This window comes from Alligator sinensis, unplaced genomic scaffold, assembly GCF_000455745.1.
Source record: "Alligator sinensis unplaced genomic scaffold, ASM45574v1 scaffold308_1, whole genome shotgun sequence".
NCBI classification, from domain to species: domain Eukaryota; kingdom Metazoa; phylum Chordata; order Crocodylia; family Alligatoridae; genus Alligator; species Alligator sinensis.
The window spans coordinates 1778582-1801301 of NW_005842041.1; the positions used below are offsets into that span (position 1 = coordinate 1778582).

A 22720-nucleotide genomic window follows, 5' to 3' on the forward strand; every position below is an offset into this window, starting at 1 on the left:
AGGGTGGTGGATGGCAGTGGCGCAGTGCTGGTTAATAGAGTATTCCGGCTAGTAGAATGCCAGATAACAGGGTTTTTACTGTATTATTTATATTGCTGATCAAGGCAACATCTTCCATTTCCAGAAGGTGAGAAGACTGTGCATGCATGTATGCTCACATGTGTATGGAAAAGTAGTAGGATTGAGGTAGTTCACATATGCCTATCAAAAACTTTTGCAATGAAGTGCATAGTAGTGGGGTTTGATGTGGAATATAAAAGCACTAAGGTTTAAATAGTTCCATCAGAAGGTTCACCCTCTCAGTGGGCTACAAGTACCTTTTAAGCAGGATTAGCCTAAAATCACCATTTTTAAGGTGCATTAAGGGCATTTTAAGATAATCCCACCTAAATTTGATATCTGCATAAAGCAAGTATTTAATCTAGGTGCGATTAGTTAAGTTGCATTAGCCCACGTGTAGACTCCTAATGCGCATTAATGTGTCTGCATGTGGGCTAATGTAATTTAGCTAATTGCGCCCAAAAGTTAATACACCTTAATGTGTATTAGCGTGTCTATGAGTAGACACCTGCCTAAATTGCCTTAATGAGCCTTAAGCAAAGGTGCATTAAGTTTAGGCATACGTAAATACATGTGTAGACATGCCCAGTGGTTCCAGGATAACCCATTTGCATCTGTGTGTTGAGATGTCTTTTTGAGGGGAGATCAGGAGGCCTCTAGCTTCTTCCTTCTTCTTACTTTGCTAATAAACAGCTCTCTTTTAGTTTCCTTATGTATTACCTACACAGTTCCCACAGAAATTAAGGCCTAGTTGGGTTTGGAAATTTCACCTTGCCCCCCCTCCACCAACTTGCCCAGGAAGTCTGTGGTAGAGATAAGGGTTGAACCTGGGATCCCCCGAATGCCCCAGTTGTTCATCCTTCCTCCCATGTAAGGCAGTCAATACCTTTTGCTTTTAGTCACCAGTTTAGTCATTTTACTCTCCCAGAAAAGATTTTCATAAGTATTTTTTAATTAATCTTTCAGAGGGACCTAGATGAATATATGTATACCAATTTGTCCTATGGACATACAGGGTTTTAGAAGCATGTACTGATATTGTTGCATCACTAAGCTTACCTACATGACAACTTTGACCACATGAAGGGACCTAGTTGCAGCATGATTGATGGTCTCCAGTTGTAGCAATGTAGTTCAGTTTTCTAATGTTTCTGAAACATGGATGTCCCCAAAATATACGAAGAGCTTAAAATTTACTTCTCTTTCATCTGTACTACAAGATGGTACCCAAACATAGAGCAAGCAGGGCTTAAGGGTAAAGGGGAATTTTTTCTTTGTTGCATTTGCATGTACTGTGTGAGTTTAAGGGGAAATCATGTTCTTTTCATGCTTGTTCTATTTTAAAAGTGCTGTGCCAAGTGTTCTATTGGAACACTTGAAAGTTTGGATAACTTCTTTTGAAGTGATTTGTTTTTCAAGTGCTTCTCAGTTTGAGCCAAGGAGTGTAAATTAAATATACTTAGACATTTATCAACTTCCTTTTAAATAATTTAGAATCTAGCCCTAAGCATTGTTAAGGCAGTGAATGCATTTGAAAATCTGACTTGGGGAATGCAGCTGTTTACATTAAACTTTTTTCTGCATGGAAAAATCAAAGAAATTTGGGGGGGAGACATCTTTATGAGCAATCTTGAGTCTGCCATCTGTCTTCCTACCCAGTGGTAAAATGTGTTTTGTTCAATTTTAAAGCAGATTAAAATTAAACTTCAGTGTTACTTGGTCCGATTTTATAGCTAAAGGTTTTTTATTTTGAAATTGAAATAAAATGTGAATGATATAACCTTATATAATTACAGGATAGTGTTATAAACATTTAAATAACTTAGAGCTTAGGAGTGTGTTAGAACTGACAACCTAATTGCAGAACAACTAAGTAAGCCGAAAATGACCCCATTCTGTCCCCATATGAATTTTGAAAACAAAATCATTAGTTAATAAATAAAAATGTTAAATGAGGCCCTGGAAGCTGGTAATGTAACTACATCACTCGTGTCAATTTGTTTTAACATCAGATGAGAGCAAATGTTGTATATTAGTACACTGCACTTTCCTACACCCTAACTCAGCTTTGTTAAATATGCAGCCCAAGTTCTGTATTTTTGGGACTTTTCAGAAAGCATAGGACTATCAGACCAGAACTATTGTATTTATAACCTTGAATTATGTAACGACACCCAGTATTGTGGTGAGAGAGAGAAAAAAAACATTCAACTTATCAAGAAACAATGATTTAAACTTAATTAAAAGTTTAAAAGTTTCAGTTGGTCTAATAAAAGATATCACATGTACTCAAAGAACCTTGCCTGTCATTAAAAGAGAAGATTTTAAATGCTCTTAAATAACTTTTAAGCTAGAACCAGTAGCATTGGAATGGATTTGTAGAGTGTCACAGTTCAGAACTGCATATTTTTTCCTTGTCAGAAAAACAGATGCCAGGACACTAGATGCTTCTAGCTAGCAGTTCTCAGATCATGCCTGGATGGCTGGCTTTGCTCAGCTTCTATGCTAGAATCTTGCCTTGTAATCATTGTGGTGGGAGAAACCTCCCTAAGGTTCGTTGTCTAGCTGTAATTTGATTGATAGACAACGCGGGTAAAGAAAGACAGCTGTTTATTTGCTCGAGCAAAGACCATAAAGCCAGCAAAAGGCAAAATGGCCCCCCCCTAAGGGTGAGGTGATCTTTTATACTTATTATAACAAGGCAAGACTTTATGGTTAACAAAAAAAAGCAATACTTGGGCGGTGCTTTTTAAATCTTTGTAACAGCATATTTTTATTAAGCTGAACTAGCACTTTTTAAAAAGCTAAAAGTTAAGTAACAGTAACATTATAATATGTTAGCAAAACCTTACACAGTAGTAGATACTTTTTAAGGACACAACCAGTGCACCCAGAACAATGGTTTTCCTGTCTTATCTTACTTCTTGCTGTAGCTGATTTTTCAGCACACAGACACAGAGATACTTGTTGCTTTTAACTCAGAAAATGTTTAATATAGTTAAAATGATTATTTGACACAAGCAAAGGCTTAGCTATCAATCTGCCTTGTGGTCAGCTGCATTGCTAGGCCATAGGTCATGCCTTGTATTCAGCTGTAAAGCTAATACTTTCTAATAATCTAAATTATTGTAAACCTAACAGTATGCTTATTAGAAAACTATTTTATTTCAGGGTAATAACAAACCTGCGCACTACATCATGATGTCACAGCCCTAACATCTAACATGCTTCCAAGCCTTGCATTATTTTTTTTTCCAGCTGAGTTCCCAAGTGTGGTGTTACTGAGTTTTTTGTTTTTGTCCTCCCCTCCTCCCCACCAGCTCTGGCTTTCCTCTGCAACTGAGTGCAGATAGCATGCAGAGAGTAAATGGAGGGTTTCTGTATGGCTTCAGGAAACCTACTCAGTCCCTTCTGGGTGATTCTCAGCATTCTGCTGAATCTCCAGCCCTGCTCTCTTGCTGTATGCAAAAACACAGATAATGAAATTAATCTTTCCCTCTTCCCTGCTGCAGCTATTATTTTTTTTTTTTTTTTTTAGCAGGATGGGGGTTTGGAGGGACCTAAATGGAAACTGCTGCAACATTAAAGTCTGAGGTTCAAATTTTACATATAGTTTTCTGATATCGTGGTACACTCTCAATCCTAACTGGAAAAAAATTAAACAGAATTGATACTGTAGGTGTAGTTGTCTTTTGATTGTTTTGGTGGTTAGGCTCTTTGTTTTTAATATTAAGAGACTTTGATGTGGAAGGCTTAGCTCCACAAGCTTTCTTTGATAAGAAGCAGCCCAAAGCAAGCTTTGAAATCAAAACAACAATTTATTTACAAACTTGACCCAATTTCAGCTCCTAAATAAGTAATATAGTATTAAGATTTACTTTGTTAAATTATTTAATATAATTCCTATCTGTCATTTTCTGTCGGGATTTTAAAGAAGTGTCTTGGCATGAGCTATAGAATGAGGAAACAGATTAGAAGCAGACAGGAATCCTTGTTTTATGCTTGCCAAGGGAGTTAATATAATACCGCATCCGTGAGAGCATTACAATGTTTATCTGTGCATGTACATGACTGAAATTAATGTTAATGAGGAATATGAACATAACTCAGGTAGAAAATAGAATTCATTCTTTGCCAGTTGAAAAACAAAGAATTAGGCATTTTGAATAGCTAGTGGCAAGGACATTCATTTGGAGTAATAACCCTATGCTTCATAACAACTGTGAGTTAAACTTTGTTTTTGCAGCAAAAGAGGAACATTTTCTTCTTGATGAGAGAAGCTTGACCTTCCCTTTGCTTGAGAGAACACAAACCATGGGAATGTGTTATGGAAGTGATGAACTTGGTCTATGCTCCAAGTATCTGCTCCCCCAGTGATTTCATTGGGTCTGTAGGATTTACTTGCATATTCACTATGCACGTGCACAAGTGTAATGCTGAACATGAACCTGCTACCATGCTTGTACTATGTGAACATGGAGCATGACTTTGTGGATCAAAATGTACACAACTGAAAAGCAGGTAATGCACTGAGGTTTATTGTTAGGGTGAGGTGGAGGCATACAAACCAGTCATGCAATCACTGCTTCTCAATGATTGGGCACTACTGGGCTGCACTTTTCAACACATCACTCTTTGATCTTGGAAGAGCTGTAAAGATGCTAAAGATACAGAGCTAAGAAGAAGAAAATAACCAGGTTGGGATTTCTAATCAGGAGTGCTGCACTAAAAAAGAAAATGACAAGATGGGGTGGAACTTTGCTGGACAAATAATATGAGTAATACTTTATTGAATTAGCTTTGTATTTCTTCATTGTAAGATGACAGTGGACGTGATTGCTTTTCCAGAGATATATTTCACCTCAGTGGTTCTGCCAGGTAGGCAGAATCAATTTATTCATTTTGTAGTAAAATGCAATGAACAATATTTTTTCCCTTTAAAAAGTTTTTAGACTTTCTTCTCGCACTGAAAAATGGTGATGGCCTTAATTCTTGAATATCAACTGTTCTTCTAGGATGTGTTACTTAAGTGTTCTACCCTTACTTTAGAGCACAAATGTCAAATTCATCTGGCCTCGCAGGCTGCTCTATGGGCTGGATTGGGCCTGCAGACTAGCTTTATGTGCCCAAGCCAGTGCAGGGCCAGTCTGGTACAGGTACCATATGTAGCATGCACTCTGGACCAACTCTGCACACTGCATGCAGCATGCACTGGCCCTAACCTTACACACTGCATATGGCACCAGTCCAGCATGGGTGCTACATGCAGCACACATCCTGGCCTGGCCTCGTGTGCAGCCTGCATGTCTTGGCTACACATGGCATGTGGGGTTGGTACGAGACCAATAGGTAGTTCCCCAGCCCAAATGATAGGGCTCCATGAGCCATATCTTTGACACTCCTGCCTTAGGAGATTGACACATCTGTACTAGGGGCTAGACTTGGTGGCTTGGTAAGCCCCTTGAAGTCCTATGTTCCTGGGTAATACTGGGCACTGTTTGGGTAACAGAGTAATTGCAATATCTATATATGTGCTAAGGGGGGAAGAGTGATATAATTTTTTTCACTTAAGAACATTTTTAAAACCTAGGTTGATGAACTAAAATCAAAGTGACAGGCTGCAGTATCTTGAAAGTATGACTGATATAGAATTTGTCTTGATATGAAAAAGGGCCTTAATTCACTTACTAGTAAAAGGCTGAATGAGGTCGTGGCCTTTATGGAAGTCTGGGAAATCAAGAGCCACTTACTGAAGTATCTTGAACGAGATCTTGAGGACATGGAAAAGTACAGGAAGATGCTTTGACCACCATGGCTTCCAGTCAGAGCTCCTGGGGAGGAGTATTCTAGCAGACCAGCTAGTTCAGGGGAAAGAGAAAGCAGCAGGAGGGATAGCAAAAGTGAAGCATGAGTTTGCTGGATACATACATTGATAGATGCAGGGTATGTAGACCAAACAGATTTGTTCCCAGAATCATGCTGAGAATATGATGTAATGTGGAAACTTGTTAATACCAAAAGAATCATTGCATCCACCTCATAATTCCCTGCCTCCCTCCTGTTTTTAGACTCTTACAAACTTTGCATTTTCCTAGGTTTGGCTTGCTTTCTTCCTTGTGCTCTGAGATGGAGGAGGGGAGCATTTTAATTAGAGCAGCTCTAAGAGCTGCTCTAATTAAACAACCCACAGCATCACATGTATTCAGCATCCCTGTACTTCAAAATGGCAGCAGGGGCACTTGAACTACAGCTCGTTTGCACTTGAATTCAAGTGCCCCGCCACCATTTTGAAGTCATGTGTTTGTCGCATTCAACCCCCCCCCCCCCCCCACCATTTTGAAGCACAGGGATGCTGACTAGACATGATGCAGAGGCTGCAGCAGACTCCATTAATCGGGTTAAAAGCAACCATCAGTACACTAGTTAAAAGCAATCATCAGTGCACTGATAAAAATTGCATTAAAAAATAGTATCATATTTCACGTGAAAGGATTTGTGCGGACCTAAACACCTTTAATCCAAAATGTCTCTTCTGTCCTTTGAGTCGCAGGGCCCATGTATACATTCAGGTAAATGCACGATAGAATCCGATGTGCAATCCACACAGTTGCACCTCATGCCATGTCACATGCCTGGCAGGATGTGTGATTGTGGGATCCAGAATCAAATCTAGTCACACTTTATTGCCAGTGCAGAGGAAGCTTGGGATCACCCTCCTGGGCTCCCCCTGCACTGGCAAGAAGCAACCTCCCACAGCTGCAAGTCCCACTGCTGCCGGGGCAGAAAGTCCCATCAGCTGCATATGGTGCACCCCTGTGGCTGGGAGTCCCAGCAGCTGGTGGATGGGGCTCCCAGTCATTTGGGAACCTTATTACACATGTTAATTAAAACTGGAGAGAAACAAGCTATACACATTTTTCAGCTCTAACTGTATAGCTGGATAGACTTTTTTATGGTGCGATAGTTAATTTGCACATGTAGCCAGTCTAAATTAATTGCACAGTTAACCAGTTAATTGGGTTAATACATGTAACATAGAGGGGATCACATAAGCATTTATCTTACCTTGTGACTTGTACTGAACATAAAATGTGGTAATAGGAGGCACCTTCTGATTCATTAAATTCTGCTGCTTCTATCATGGGCATCCTTAGCACATTAAGCATGTTTAGGAAGTAATTAAGATGCATCGAAAATTGACAAGGTTTCTTGTATCTCCATGACTCGTATTTAAAGGCAGGTTCCAGAATTGCACTCTCTTGGTTATAAACTATTTGCTGATGTTTTTCAGTCTAAATTTATGGCGTATTATCTCCATGTGACTTCTGTATGGACTATATATACTATTAAACAGTAAAACTTTAAGTCTGTTGCCTTCAGAGGAGGTTTAATGTCTGTCAGCTTTGCCTATTATGCTTTCTGTGTTTTGGTACCATAGTTTTTATAAAGTCATGCAGTTTTTATGAAGCAGTGGAGCTATATAGACCTTGCTGTGGGAACCTAAACTTGCATATTTCCAGACTTTTGATGATTAAGTGGGTTGATTAAGGTTAATGATTAATTCAAAGATTTTTACATGGACTCTATAGTTTTTAGAGAAATATAGATGCACATGTTAGTTTCAGTTCAATTACTAATTTAAGATTCAGAAGAGAAGGCATTAATTTGCTTGAATCACTGGAATCATGGTTAAGGCAGTATTTCTTCCTCTTTGCAGAGCTTTCCACATTTTTAAAAGCTGCCTTAGCATTCTTTTTTCTCCAACCTAAAGGATTACAGCTGCAGTAATTTATAACACATTTTTCATTCTTCAGGCACTATAACCTAAACATTCTGATGGGGAAATTTGAAATGTGTTACCAAAATCTAGCAGTTTACCTGTTTGTCTTGAAACTCTGGGTTTGTAGGTTGTATAGTAGGAAGCCTTGTATTAGAGTATCTTTATCTTAATGAAGGGGAAATGCAACAGCAGGTCTAAAAATACATTTGTTTAAAGACCAGAATGTGATGCTTATAGCCCTGTAGCAGAAATAGTATATTATATATAGATATCTATATTTAAGCTAAAAAAACTAATGTAATCTTAACTTAGTTTTAAGACCTGCTATTTTCTTAACTGCACGTATTCCCTGTGTTTAGGGGACAGGAATGTGTCACAATGATGCAAACATATATCCTGAATATTTATCAGAAATGTTAAGTTCCAGTCACCGAGTACTAACAGAACTTTAAATATGCATTGCAGGTATTTTATTAATGATGCCCTGGTTTTATTCTCTGTTGCATTTTACTGCATAACCTCCAAAGTTCTCATTTTGTTAAACACTGTACATATACACACTAATAGTCACTGCACAGAATAAACATTCTAAAAAGAATTTAATTTTACATCCACTTTAGCTGGTAGATGTTTATTCAAGCCTGGTTTTGTTCCACAAGTTACTTGGAGAGCTAAAAGAATATTGACTTCTTCATGATTCAGATAAAAGATTTGAAATTATCAGCCTTTACTGCTGGCATTAAAGGATTGATGACTTTTTAAAGGAATCAAGTCTTTTTTCTTCCTTTAGAGAGTTCTGTATCATTTACACTTAATCTTTTAGTCAGTGAGACATTAGAGGATGTTTAATAATGTATGCACCTAAAAAAATGGCTTTTGCTTTGCTACAAATCTTATTTTAGATGGTTTGTGTGTTTATGGTGCTACTCTGCTGAGATGCTGAATGTATTTAATTATATGGAACTATTTTTTGTTAATAAAATTATTAAAACAGTTATATACTAATAGAAAATATTTGGATATTCTAATTATTTTTATATATACCTAACTATTAAATATCATAGTGAATGAGCATTAAGAAAAAGCAAAGTTCTGAGTTTGATAGGATGGCTGATTCCCAGAAGAATTACTTAGACTGTCTGCCTAGATACTTCTAGACACAAGGAGATGAGTCAAGGATTAAAGATATAAAATAAGGATGAGCTGTAACTCCAATCATTTTTGGCTTGTCACCTGACTTAGAAATCCTGGGTAACAAGAATTAAATACCCAAGGTGAAAAAAATTGAATGTCACAGCTTTTCTTAGTGAAAGGTTTTCCCCAGGTCTTTCAATTTAATAGAACATGTGATATCAGGTAAGTCAAAGAAGTATTATTTAAGTAATAAAACCCTGTTAAACATCTGATAAACCCTATTGGTATTGTTACCTATTACGCTTTATGGAATTTCTGCAAAACTATAACCTCTCATTGAGTTTTCAGAGAAACGCTGCAATAATAGTAAATACGTTGCAGACTGCTGACAGTGAAGGCTTTAATCCCTTTAAGATTTTGCTCGTTGTTTTTAAGTCCCAGCCTCCCACTTCCGCAATACAAGTAGGCAGTATAGTCTCATCCATGGACAGGTACAACATTGTGGGACAAATTATTAGAGTTCTAGTCCCAATTCTTTGATTTTACTTTTGTGCCTAGACCTCCTTACCTATAAAAAAGAGTAACAATGTGACTCACCTTTGCAAATGCAGTCTCTTACTGAAGACTGCTCCATTTTTTTCAAAGAATAACTGCAGTTACCAGTTCTGGCACATTAGGAGTAAGTAACTGTAAATAAGAGTCTATATAATCTCACAGGGAAAACTATTTTCTCTCCTTACAAGGAATAATGAAAAAGAAGCTAGATATAACCAGGTCCAAACAATTGTTCAGCAGACATGATAAGATGCTGTCTATGACCATTGAAGTGGCACAGTCTGGTTCCAGTCATTCAGAATGACTTAACTTTGAAAACATATGAAATATCAGCGTGCAATTTGCTGCAGGCCCAAGTCAGTCTAACAGATAGTGCCAACACTTTAGATGTTATATAAACCTACTGTCATAGGCACTGGCAGCATTACTTTCCCACTGGTAGTAAATCCAGTACATCAAGCATGTCTTCCTTCACCTATCTTGCTAATATTTCCACATTGCCTTCTGAACCAACTCCTGGAGTGTGTGGCATTTTTGCAAATGACAATAAAAGTTTGGCTTCTAGGCATTCCAGATAGAGCTGCCTAGACTGCTGATTGAAACAGGTTTATTTTCATATCCACGTCTCTTTGCAGTTTCCCTTATCAAGACAGCAGTGCCACAAGCCCCATGTCATTGTTTAGTTAGCTTTTTTTCAACTAGCACCTGAGCATGTGCCTTACAACTTGCCCAATTTGCAGTGGGTTATTGAATTAAGGATAAGCCACTCAACTGTTCTGTCACAGTTTTTACTTAAAAGACTGCCATTTCTCCACTCATTTGGAACTCATCAGTGGTTCTTGGCAGCTAATTGAAGAAGCTGTGCCCTTTGAATTAAAAGCCACAGCAAATAGCTGAAACATCTCAGTAGTCCAATGCAGCTGGGTTTTTTTTTTTTCAGCTCTAAACCACCAGTCGATGGAAACCCTCATCTTCATAAGGGGATAAGAAACCTAACCCTATGTAGTATGCACTCTATTGTCATTTCACACAAGATGATATTTTTTTCTGCCTCCTGATGTGTCAGTTCTGAGCGGACTCTATGTACTGTATGAATGCAGTAGCAGTATTGGGAGTTGCATCTGAATAGTTGATGCAGTATGTCATGAAAGTAGCTCTTCGCATTGCTATCAGTTCTACTCTACAAGGCTACTGTGCACTAAAATGTCTATGCACCAAAGTAAGGTCACTTTGCCCATACTTATGGACTCACCTCATCAAGCTTTATGAAGAGGTTGGTGTACTATGTTTCACACTGCATTGGAACTGTTTTAGACAATCTGTGAGCTATCTAGAGAAATCGTGACATTTTGGTATGTCTAGCCTTAATTTTTTGTTTCCAGAAGAAAGATATTTGTAGATTGGGGCTCAGAATTACACTCACTTTCACTATATTAGTGGAAGTAAGTTACAAATGTCATTCTGCCCGGAATCCTATAATGTTTTAAAATTATTATTATTTCTCCATCTTCAAGACAACTCGAGTCCCATTTACTGGCCTCTATCCCTTCTGCTGAGGCCTAGCATCCTTTAAAGGCCACGGAGAGAACTCCTTTATTGGTCAAAAGAACACTTGAATCGAGATCCAGCCCTCCAGTATACATGTGCTATCTGCTTGCATCACCTTTTGGAGTTGTTTCAAACACTGAGTTGTTAAATGGTGGTCCCCTGCACCAGTTCTCTTGTACTGAAATTGTATGCCAGCTGTTACTATGATTTATAATGGCAGCTGCAAAAAATTACCGACTCAGTCACCTTCATGGAATAGACTGCCTGCATCTGGGATGTTTACTCGTTCATAAGTCATGGTTTGTAATTAGCTTAGGTTTGGTAGCACAAAAGAACCTTTCCTGTCAAACTACTTCAAAGCCAGCAAGTGCATTAAAAAGTCAGTCCCACTTACTGCTTTTCAATAGCTTTAATGCTTCTTAACAGTAATTGCAGTAAAAATAAGATATCAGTGCTTCATCATAAGGCAGTTTGACCCTCCTTTTTCATGCGGCACTTGAATTTAAAGACTTACATGCAGTATTGTGGTTCAGAAGTGATGCTATATTACAACATGAAACATATTAAGAGTAATGTTTGGATCACATCATGTCATTTTTTTAAAAGACAAATTGTTTCTGTGTCTATTTATACCTGTATATAATACATTTTCCAGAAGTATTTGTTAAGAAGTCTACTTGTTAGAACAACCACTTTACTGCCGTTGTGTACCAAATGCATTTTTCATTTGTTGTGAACCAAGGCTGTATTTTCTACCTTCCTTCCTGGGCTTGGAATAGTTATTATCCAGAGAAGATGTGATACGCTGTCCTAACACAAGAGCTATCATGTTTATGGGAATTCTGTCAGGGGACAACTAGTCAAGGTACTGATACATAGAGGTATGTTCTCCCAGAGATACTCAACACTTGATGCATTGCTCATCGAAAACTTTTTTTAATATAGTGCTGCTTCGCTACAGAGAAAATCGGCTGGCTTGGGTCTAATTTGTTAGGTTTTTGGCCTATACAAATGGAGCTAGTAATTTCAGGTCAGTTCCCTAGAGACATGTCTATATCACAAAGAAAATGTACTTTTGACAATTGTTACTCCCACTCCTCCCTGGGATTCTGCAAAGACAGACAGTTAATGATCCTCTAGGTCTTACGGGTATGCCAGAGTCGATGCATATAGATAGAGCAATATAGGAAACTGCATTTTCACTACTGTCTGTCTTCTGTGAAGAGCAATCTTTAGTTTCCAGAGCACAGTCCTAGGACTTTTTAATTCTGTAATTCAACATGACTAAAAATGAAATTTGTTGGAGGATAAAAATATCTTATTTAAATTTAGGAAAGTTGGTGAATTTTTTCAACAGATATTTCCAGGCTGTTCAGTTGTTTGTCCCAAATGGGATTGCTAGATTTTAATGTACTCTGTTTCTTTACCCTAGTGCAGTGTCTTGTTGCCTTCAATAGTAAATAAGCTAATAGGGAACATGTGGGATTATAGGCAGTCCTCGACTTACAACGTTTTGAGTTGCAACGTTTTGCACTTACAACGTTTATAAATTGACACCCTTTGTCAACTTTCTGATGTTAATTTCGACTTTACAACACTTGATCTCGCGCCATACCACGTCAGCGAACAAGTTTGCTGCATCACCCATCTCCCTGGAGAACATCTGTCCAAACTTCCTTGGACACTTCCTTTAAGAAAGCAGACGAGACTCCAGAAAAACCTGCAGCCAGGTTTCATGAGAAGACTCCAGCCAGGAACCCTTCAAAAAGTCCAGCAAAGTCACTTCAAAGAAGGCCTTCCAAAGCAATATGATTGCTATTTACAATATAAATACATTAGTGTAGCTATATTACTCATCTGTAATTGATTGAGTACAAAATTCCTGGTTATTTTTGGTGAAAATAGGGTATTGGCCCTTGGTTCAAGAACCAGTCCCCCATTATAACATTGTTTCCTATGGGAAAATCGGTTCCGAGTTACAACAGTTTGCCTTAAGACATAGTTTTCAGGAACCAGTTGTGTCATAAGTCTGAGGACTGCCTGTATATCACTCAGGGCCCTGCTACACATTCAAATTAAAGCTGGATAGGCACCAGCTATAGATTTGTCACACATTTTCAAGCACCAGCTTTCTAGCTGGTTGGCTCTTTTATAGATGGACAGTCATTTTTATTGTTTGGTAATTACTTTGCATGTGTAGCTGGTCTAACCAGTTAATTGTGTGATAATTACTTTACACTTGTGGTTAGTCTTACTTTGCATGTGTGGCCAGTTTAAATTTGTTGTGTGACTGACCAGTTAATTGCATGATATATATAATGTGTAGCAGGGGCCTTAGAAGAGGTCACCTATAAGAATTGTGCTGTTATAAATTTGCTGAAGATCCACTTTAACTCATATGATTTTTTCATAACTTCATGCCAATCTCACAATCCTTATTTGTGTTTCTTGCAAAGTACCTGTCAAAGCAGGATCCAGGTACACAGAAAAATAAAAGGGAAAGCCTGTTTAGTTTCTCATCATATAGTCAAAGACAAAGTGAACAGTAATTTGCCTGCCTGACACCCCCCCATTACTTCCAAACTGTGCTGGGAACTTTCTCCACTGTGTCATGAGATGGCAGTTTTAATAAACTAAATGGCAAAGTAGTGTCTACCATCAGGCTGATTTCTGATGGAGGAGCCTTGTTGGCACAGCCATCATATTCTGTTATGTTTCCGTTTGGAAGTTATCTCTGTTTGCTGCAGACTGACAGTGTTACTGAAGTGACGTTATTTTATAACTAATAAACATTGCACTGCAGCTTGATGTGTGGCAGAGTTTGGATCCTGGCAATGGCTGAAGTCGGCATTCTGACACCAGCGTGGGTTCCAACTTCACGCTAATGCGCCAGTGACTCAGAATTTCCACTTCTTTCCCCACTTCACAGATTAGCTTCCCAATACGGACAGTCTGTGTTCATTGGCCTTTTCCAGCCTTGTTTCTAAACCAGATGTTTCACCTTAAAAGTAAACTTCTGCTGTGTAAAACTAGGAGAATTTCTTCTGTCCATGTCAAGTACCATTCTTTTTATTTCCTGTGTAGAAATAAAGTTTTTCTTTAGGTATGAGTTAAATTTTCTGTAATCTGCCAGTTACTGAATTTCGAGGTTGATGAAAAAAGAGGCTGTGTTCTGTTATAAGGATGTGTCATAGTAGTCGTTGCAACTTCTTTCTGCTCCCTGAAAAAGACCTCGCCATGAAATTTATATGCCTCTGGGTATCCACCCTCTGGGATAAAAGTGGTGTTGTTTTTGCTGAAAGGTTTCTGGCAATACCTTTTTTTTTTTTTCTTGGTGGTTGCCATTGTCCCTTGCCATTGGAGTCTGTACTCTCCAGTTTAGTGCTCAGTAATTCAGTTTCCATAACTTAGCTAGCTCACTGAGCACTTCTTCTTTCTCAGAATACTGAAGCAGTCCCTTAGCCTGGCCTGTGTGTGTCTCTTTCCACCTATAATGGAAAGTATGCTGCTCTTAAAGATGTGTCATTTGGCCTTTACTTTTTATTCTGTCTTCTGTTGGGAAAGCGGAAAAGTGGGGGGCAACCTTCCTGGCAGGTGTGCCACCAGTTAGGCCCACACTCTGCCCGTGTGCCTCTCCCATCCCTTTCCCCTGCCTCACAAACGACAGTACCTCTAATTTTTTAAACAAGCTATTACTGCTGCTGCTACCAGAATGAATTGTGTCTGAACAGTAAATAAACCAAAAATATTTCACAACATTGCCATAAAGAAGAATATAGCACTTGAGATCATGTTATTGGTGTGTTCTCACTGTAGCCATCTGCAGCCTCAGAGCAGACTACAGCAGCAGCAGCTGTAACTTAAAATTAAGTACAGTGGTAAGGAAAGGAGAGCATTTTGTTTCTGGCAAAAAAATAGAATACGCTGTTCTTTTGGAAGCTTTGAATGAAACCAGTAAACTAACTTGACTGGGAGAAGATGGTTTTGGTCTGAGAAACTAGAGAAGCACCTTTCCTCCCCTGCTGCCAATCCAACATGCAAGCTTGCTCCTTTTCTGGATGTAGAGAGCCAGTAGGATACAAGTACTGCAGCTTTAGGGGCAAAGACAGGAAAGGTTACAACATATTGTGGTTGTTTTCTTAGGATATGGTGAGCCTGCTTAACTATTTAAGTTACTTAATTTAACAGAATAGAATGTAGCAATGAATGTTTGCTTTGTAATCTGCAACTTGCCACAATGTGATCTGTAACCAAAAGTCCAGAGACTAACTATCCGAAACACAGAATAGCCTTTGGTCTCTGTAACCTCTAATGTCACATCCTTCTAGAAAAGTAGTAACTAACTTCTATCCTCCAGCTCCCAAAAACGTTGTTGTCTTCTTCTGAGTCATGCATGTGTGTGTGTATGTGCTCTTGCCTTTGCACACCCTCAGGTGTCTGAAATGGACATTATGTATTTACTAGCAAATTACCTATCAAGAGGGGGGGGAGTAAGCGGGTGGGGGCAGAGGCCTGCGTCCATCCCCCTTCCTTTTAGGCTGGGGCCATTTCCCCCCCTCCCTGCCGCTGCTTTGGGCCGGGTCCAAGCCCACTCCTCGCCTCCCCCCGCCGCTTCGGGCCAGGGCCGCTCCCCCCCACCACTTTGGGCCAGGGACCAGGGCCGTTCCCCACCGCTGCTTTGGGCTGGGGCTGGTGCCGCTCCCCCCTCCCCTTCAGGCCACAGTGACAGTTGTGGCAGGGTGCAGCTACTGGTCACCACCACCCCCCTGCCTTCCTGCTCCTCCCACCTCCCTTCCTCCCCTCTTCCCTGCCGCCTTCCCCCCGCCGCTGGCTATTGGAGGGGGGCACTCTAGCCCACTGGCTCCTGCCCCAGTCCCCACTGTTATGGCAGCACTCCACATGGGTGTGTCTGTCCAGAGCACTCTGATTGGCTGCCGAGGCAACCAGAGTGCGAATAAAGCGTTACGGACAGACAGACAAAGGCTTTTATAATATTAGAATTGAATCTCAAAAGCTAAAGCAACTCATTTCTAGTCAGTTTTTTTTATTATTATCAAGGACAGTATCTTTCATGCCAGCGCTTGGTTTGCAAAAAAGATGATAAAATGTAGTCAACATTCAAGAAGCACTTTCAGTGTTGCCCTGGCAAAGAGTCTCCTTTATTCCATTAGTTAAACTAAGCATTGGCAAAAAAATGACCCAACTGAAACGTTGCTAAATGGAATATAGATAGAGGGTCTGATCCAACTCCTGCTAAAGTCAATGAGAATTAAATCAGTCCAGAAGGAGGCAAGGGGATAGAGCCTCATTACTGAGGACATCCAATGTACGACATCATGAAAGCAATAGTTTATCTTAATGTAATACTGTGCACCTAATAGGAATATGGCATCAGGTTTGCTGACCACTTTTTCCATTCAGTTTTATAGTCTAAATTTGTATTGGTTTTATAGTTTTTAAGTAATAAGTTTGCCAAGTCTCAAAAACTGACCAGTGCAGTGCTTAATATTAATTTGATTTGATTTCCCTTGGGAGTAAGCATAAGAGCAAATCCTGTCCTAAATGCACAGTGTAAGTAGGTAAACCATGAATTGCATCACTCTCCAGGGAAGGAAAAAATTAATCTTTTCTCCTTAAATCACAGCATGGTACCATTTTATGCAGTTCCATGTGCAGTTGTGACCCACAATATGTGGGTGAAATGCAGTTTCACCATCTAAAAATTTGGCTTTAAAAATCTAGGTTGTGTTTTTCAAAGGAGCTGATGGGAGTTAGCTACATGGTTGCTATTGACTTTCAGTGAGCCAATCATGTAAGCTTAAGCTCCTTTGAAAATGCAAGCTTGAAAGCAGTGGTTCTTAACCTTTTTAGCCTTGAGATGCCCCTTGTTAGGCTCAAGACATCCCTCAGAAAATGCCAGCTCTTAGGTTTTACTTCTTTTTTTAGTACAGAAAAATATGGCACCCCAGTTAAGAACCACATCTTTAGAGGTTAATTTTTTAAGATGGAGGCCCAAAATCTACCTGCAAAAAGGATGCAGAAGTATCCCTGCGATTCCAGGCTGCTTCTCCATGAATGTGCCCAGCAATCAAATAACTGCACTTGCAGCATAAAGATTAGCTCTTCTTATTGCCTCACTGCACTAATTACATATGTAACTAATGTCTTTTGAAATGTACTTTTTTCACCAAATAGAAGGAAAAGTAAGAATTTAGGAGGGGTTTTGTGCTTTAAAGTTTCAGGTCTTATGTTTGTGTTCTGGTAATTTACCTCTTGTGTTCGTTATGTTTCCTTTTCCATTTCCAGTAAAGGGTTACCGTCGAGTTCAACATTTACATTAGAAGACAGTGCCATCTACCTGACTTCAGAACAGAGCACACTGGAAATGGAGAATGATAATGCTTCAGTTTTGGATGTCTATTTAGTAAGTTGTCAAACGTGTTGTTTCCATTTCTTATCATTTTTCTTTTTTACTTATTTTTGTTACTTAGGCCCAGGTACAGTATGTAAATGCATGCCCAGTTTTAAGCACAGTAGCCTAATTGCTTTATTTTCCCAAGTGTTTGAAGTCAGACATATGCTTAAGTACCTTGTTAAATGAGTTTTACTCCAGATGTTTGCTAGGTGCTGTTTAATTTTATTTTACCTAGTGTGTGGGGGGGGGAACAGACGGGCAGACAGACGGAGAGTGCCAAGTAGTCATTTCTGTTAGCTTGTGGAAAAAGCTAAATGTTTTTTTTCACTCTACTTTTTTCAACACTGAAGGTCAGTTTTCCCAGATGGAAAACTTATTCATGCCAGTTTCCCAGATGGAAAACTGTCAGTCATGCCTGTTTTCCAGATGGAAAAAGTATCATTTATTTGTATACAGGGGAAAAGAATAGGTGGCTATGCAGAGCTGTACTTGAAATATGCTAATAGGCTGGTTCCTTTTTCAATCTGAGTGGTGCCACTGTGGTTGCAGGAATATGCTGGAAATGTTTTTCCTTTGCTGCTTTAGTTTCCAATGAGCAGTCTCATTCTTGCTGTGCTTAGAATGAGCAACTTCTTCCCAAGCCCACATCGTAGCTGAGTGTTATAGAAAGTGATAAAATGCTTATGTTGTTTGTTTAGCACTTGCATTCTTGGGCACTGTTGTAGACATAATAATAATAATAATAGTTGTTGTTAAAGCTTCAAAGTATAAAAGAAAGATAGCTAGAAGATAAGAGTTTGCCCAGGAAATTCAGCAGGGGCTTAATTTAAAAAGGAATTTTCTTTAAAGTTTTAAATGTCCTCCTTAAGAAATCTCACCGAGGTTGTCTCTGAAATATACGTGTAGATTTATAGCATGCTCATCATGTTGCCTCTGAATGACCACATAAAACTGATCAAACCTAAATTAATTGATCAAAGTCAATGCTTCATAGGACAGACTACGCCTGTACCCAACGTACCCCTGCCATGTCCTCAGTCAAAAAGGCTGTGAAAAGAGAATGGTCTTAAGGTGTGCCCTGAAGGTTCTACCTTAAAACAATTATGGACACGAGGTTATATCACCCAAGTGAAGATAAGGGTACGGATATGTTTGCTAGCTACTTCAAACAAATCAAATGGATGTGTGAGTTGGGCAGGTACTTCAAAACTGTGCATAGGTAAGATGGGACAGCTTTATATGGTAGTCTGTTACTTCTGAAGACAGAAAATACGTACCGTATAGACTAAGTCAGAGAGATATAAGCTTTTGTGAGGCCAAACTCACTTCAGATGCTAAGAAAGAGAGCTCTGTGCATATCCTAACTATTGGTGACTTCTGAAGATGTCACCAAATCACAATATCCATTTTGATTCAACAGTCAGTCCTTTTTAAAAAAAAAATATTAGACCCGAACTGCAACAGTGGTGATAAGTGATAGTGACTTGAATCCGAGCTGTTGAAACCGAATGAAGTTTGGTGTATGTAGGATGCTGATAAATCATTGGAGTTGGGAAGGGGAAGGTGCATATTTTTATGAATGTAGGAACAAAGCAGGTAATTTTTTTTTTTATACATTCTCCATGAAAACAAAACAAAAAGCATGAAACATGATGAAACTCTCAGATGGATCTAAGTATTTGTTGAGAACATCACAAAAGAAATTAACTTATAAAGTCGTCATTATTAAAAGTAATTTACAGGATTGTTTTGTTTTGTTTTCCTGGTAGCAAATAGGTTAATAATTTTTATCAACAGTGTTTTTACAAGACAGGCTACTACATTATTTTCAGTTAGATATGATAATATGTAATATTTTAACTTGATTTCAGTTCTTCCTTTGTTCTTCTTCTCCCTTACTTCTCTTGCTATGAAGTACTAAGCTTCTTGGTGAAGTTTAAGGTCTTGGGTAAGATAAGATCAGTCATATATACCGTTAATGAAGAAAGCAGCATAACAGAATAGACTTGTTATCACTTACTGTGGAGTAGAAAGTAACTTAAAGGCAGGATCTAGTAAAACTATATTATGTACAGAAGATGAATTAAAGGGTAAAGTAAGTTGTGATTTTATTGTACAAAATAAAGAGCTTGCTATAGCTGAGCACTATGGTTTATTGGTGTTCTCAAGAAATTTCACTTTTTTCCCAAAATGTTGGTTTTGGTTTAAATCAGACTGGAACAATAACAGACGATCTTAAACTTCTGGGGTGCAGACAGAAATGTATCTCCCCGCTGTAACTGAGAACACTTTGCATGAAGCATTCTGAGTTACGGTGATTCCCCAGACCAAACACTGTTGGTTCCAGGGGAGAGAGGAATCTAGCTTCTGGCTTTGAGTATGCAGCTGGTTTTCCCTAGCAGCAGTCCCTCTTCCCTGCAAGGCTGCAAAGTTTTCAGAATGGGGAGGAAAGGGGACAGACAGAGCTCATTCTAAGGGTTCCCCAGCCAGTGCTGGAGGGACTTTCAGCACTTTCAGTGCTGGGCCAACTCATTTCCAAGCAAAAATGTTGGGCTCCATGAACCAGAATTTCCTGGCAAAAATAAAGATTTGTCAGAAAATTTCCAAACTGCGATGATTGGGCAATGTTTGGATCTGCACTATTGTATCTTATAGACAGGTGCACATAATAACCTTTCAGATGCAGTCTTGACTGTTTGGCTATCTGTAGCCCTTGTCCACCCTTAAATCCTGCACAAGATATTAGTACAATATGTAGTAGTAACCCAATGCTAACTAGCAGCACTGCTTACATATCAGTGAAAATTGAAGGAAATTGAATGAACACATTCACTCAGAACACCTCTACATGGTTTGTGTTGCAAATGGCTCCAGAGTATTTAGATTTTTTGAGGACACAGAACATAACTCATAGCCAACATTAAAAAAAAAAAAAAAAGATATTCTGGACTTCATTTATGGATAGCAGCCATCAGATGTGTTCTCACAGATACTAGACCTGATTTTGATTTCACTCTTATTTTATACTGGTATGTTACTGACTTCCTAATTGCAATCCTATAAATACAACAAAACAGTAAGGTTGTTGGTTGTAGCCATGTTGGTCTAAGGATGCAGGCAGGCAAGATTCTTTGCGTAAATGTGACAGCTTTTATTAGACCAACTAAATGGTTGGGGAAAAAGTTGTTTGCAGGCTTTTCAGCTGCAAACAGACGAAGGGTGTGTGTGCCTGAAAGCTTGCAAAGAACTTTTTCCCAGCTATTTAGTTGGTTTTATAAAAGATATCATATCTACTCAAAGAACCTGACCTTCGAAACAGTGAGTACACAGAGAGAAAATTGCTGTTTAGGCTAAGGGAGCATTAACTGGCCATTAATGAATTTAGTCTGAAAATATAGAGGTTTCTAACCATCAGACCACTGAGTTTATGGAAGAACTTCCATATAGGGCTAGTGGAGAGCAGTATAAAATCCCCACCCCTCCCCATTACCTTGGAGATGGAGTTTGATCATTTTATGAAAGGAATGATATGATGCGACGGTCTGTGAAAAGAGGGAAATGGACCTTATGAACCAGGATTTGTTTCCTTCCAGAAACAAATGTATCCCGTATTTCTATGAGTCACTCACTTCCTCTTCACTCTTGCTTGAAATCAGAATGGGGTCTTCTGTTTCTAATATCTAGTACATAATACATGTTGTATTATGAACATACATATGCTACTAGTGTTGGGCATTATGGAGAAAGTATGGAGTGCAGCACTCCTGCAGTCACTTCACTGGGAAGTTTAGTGGGAAGGGAAACCGACTAGAATTCCTTACTGCTGGTCTGTATTGTTCGGCAATAAGAGAAGTTGCTGCTAGATTCTTATACAGGCAGTCCTCGGACTTGCGACACAATTGGTTCCTGAAAACCACCTCTTAAGTTGAAATGTTGTAACTCGAATATTTCCCATAGGAAACAATGTTATAAATGGGGGACTGGTTCCTGAACCAAGGTCCAATACTCTATTTTCACCAAAACCCCCCAGAATTTTGTACTTAATCAATTATAGATGAGTAATATAGCTACATTAATATATTTATATTGTAAATAGCAATCATATTGATTTGGAAGGACTTCTTTGAGGTGACTTTACTGGACTTTTTGAAGGGCTCTTGGTTGGACTTTTTGAAGGGCTCTTGGCTGGAGTCTTCTCAGGAGTCTTGGCTGCCCTGTTTCCTGGAGTCTTATCTGCTTTCTTAAAGAAAGTGTCCAAGGAAGTTTGGACAGATGTTCTCCAGGGAGATGGGCGGTGCAGTGAACTTGTTTGGTGGCATGGCGTGGCGTCAGATCAAGCATTATAAAGTTGAAACTGATGTCAGAAAGTCGAAACAGGGTTTCAATTTATAAACGTCATAAGTGCCATTCATTGTAAGTCGAAACGTCTTAAGTCGAGGACTGCCTGTGTTTCATCTGTGAAGAAATACGATAATATTCTGCTGAAAAAAAAAGCAGATGACACAACCTAGAAAATACTTTAAAACAACAAGTAATTTTCAAAGCCAAAACCAAAAAATAGTTGTGATAGTATTTTTTTCAGGTTCCAAAATACAGAAACATGTTTAGCATTACAAATTAATTTATCATGGAACAGTGAACAGGTATGACTGATAATCTCCCTGAACAGAAGAGTGATGGTGATAATATCTATGCTTATTCAGTTTTTCTTTTCTTTTGTTCCATTGTGCTGTTCCTGGTAAACACAGAGCAAATTCCACACTGTAACATTTCCAGTGCCCCAATAAAACAAATATGAGTGGTTTCCTACTGCAAGTTTAAAATGTTTCCATTTTTAGATATAAACTCTAAATTTGGTCTGAGATGCTTCTGGGGTATATTTCTTTTTTAAACTTTTCAGTCGTGTTAATAAATGAGATTTGATTAATTTTTTAATATACAATTGAATATGCTTCATGCTGAGCAAAGATAGAGCAATGTAAATGACTTCCAAATATGCAAGTATTATAAAAATTTGGGTAGGCATGTTAGATGAATAATATTTTATTTGCAATTAATTCATTTTGAACAACCTGATTCTTTTAAAGATTAAAAATTATGGAAAGAGAGAGGCATTTATATGAACTGCTTGAGTTTATAGTACTTAAATTAAAGAGATTTAAAAGAGAAGGTTCTCTCTTCTTCTGAAGATGTAGATATTACACAACATAAAAGTAATTTATCCTGCT

General features: G+C 38.7%; 1 protein-coding gene across 4 annotated transcripts in view; it reads left to right on the forward strand.

The window, feature by feature from the left end:
• The window catches only part of PIP5K1B (phosphatidylinositol-4-phosphate 5-kinase type 1 beta), a 172640-nt gene that overhangs the window by 121755 nt on the left and 28165 nt on the right, over positions 1-22720 (forward strand). For all 4 annotated transcript variants that reach the window (XM_006022615.3, XM_025202980.1, XM_025202982.1 and 1 more), the window contains one exon: positions 17384-17501. In XM_006022615.3, coding sequence (XP_006022677.1) covers positions 17384-17501 — 118 coding nt within the window. The remainder of the gene's footprint in view (positions 1-17383; positions 17502-22720) is intronic.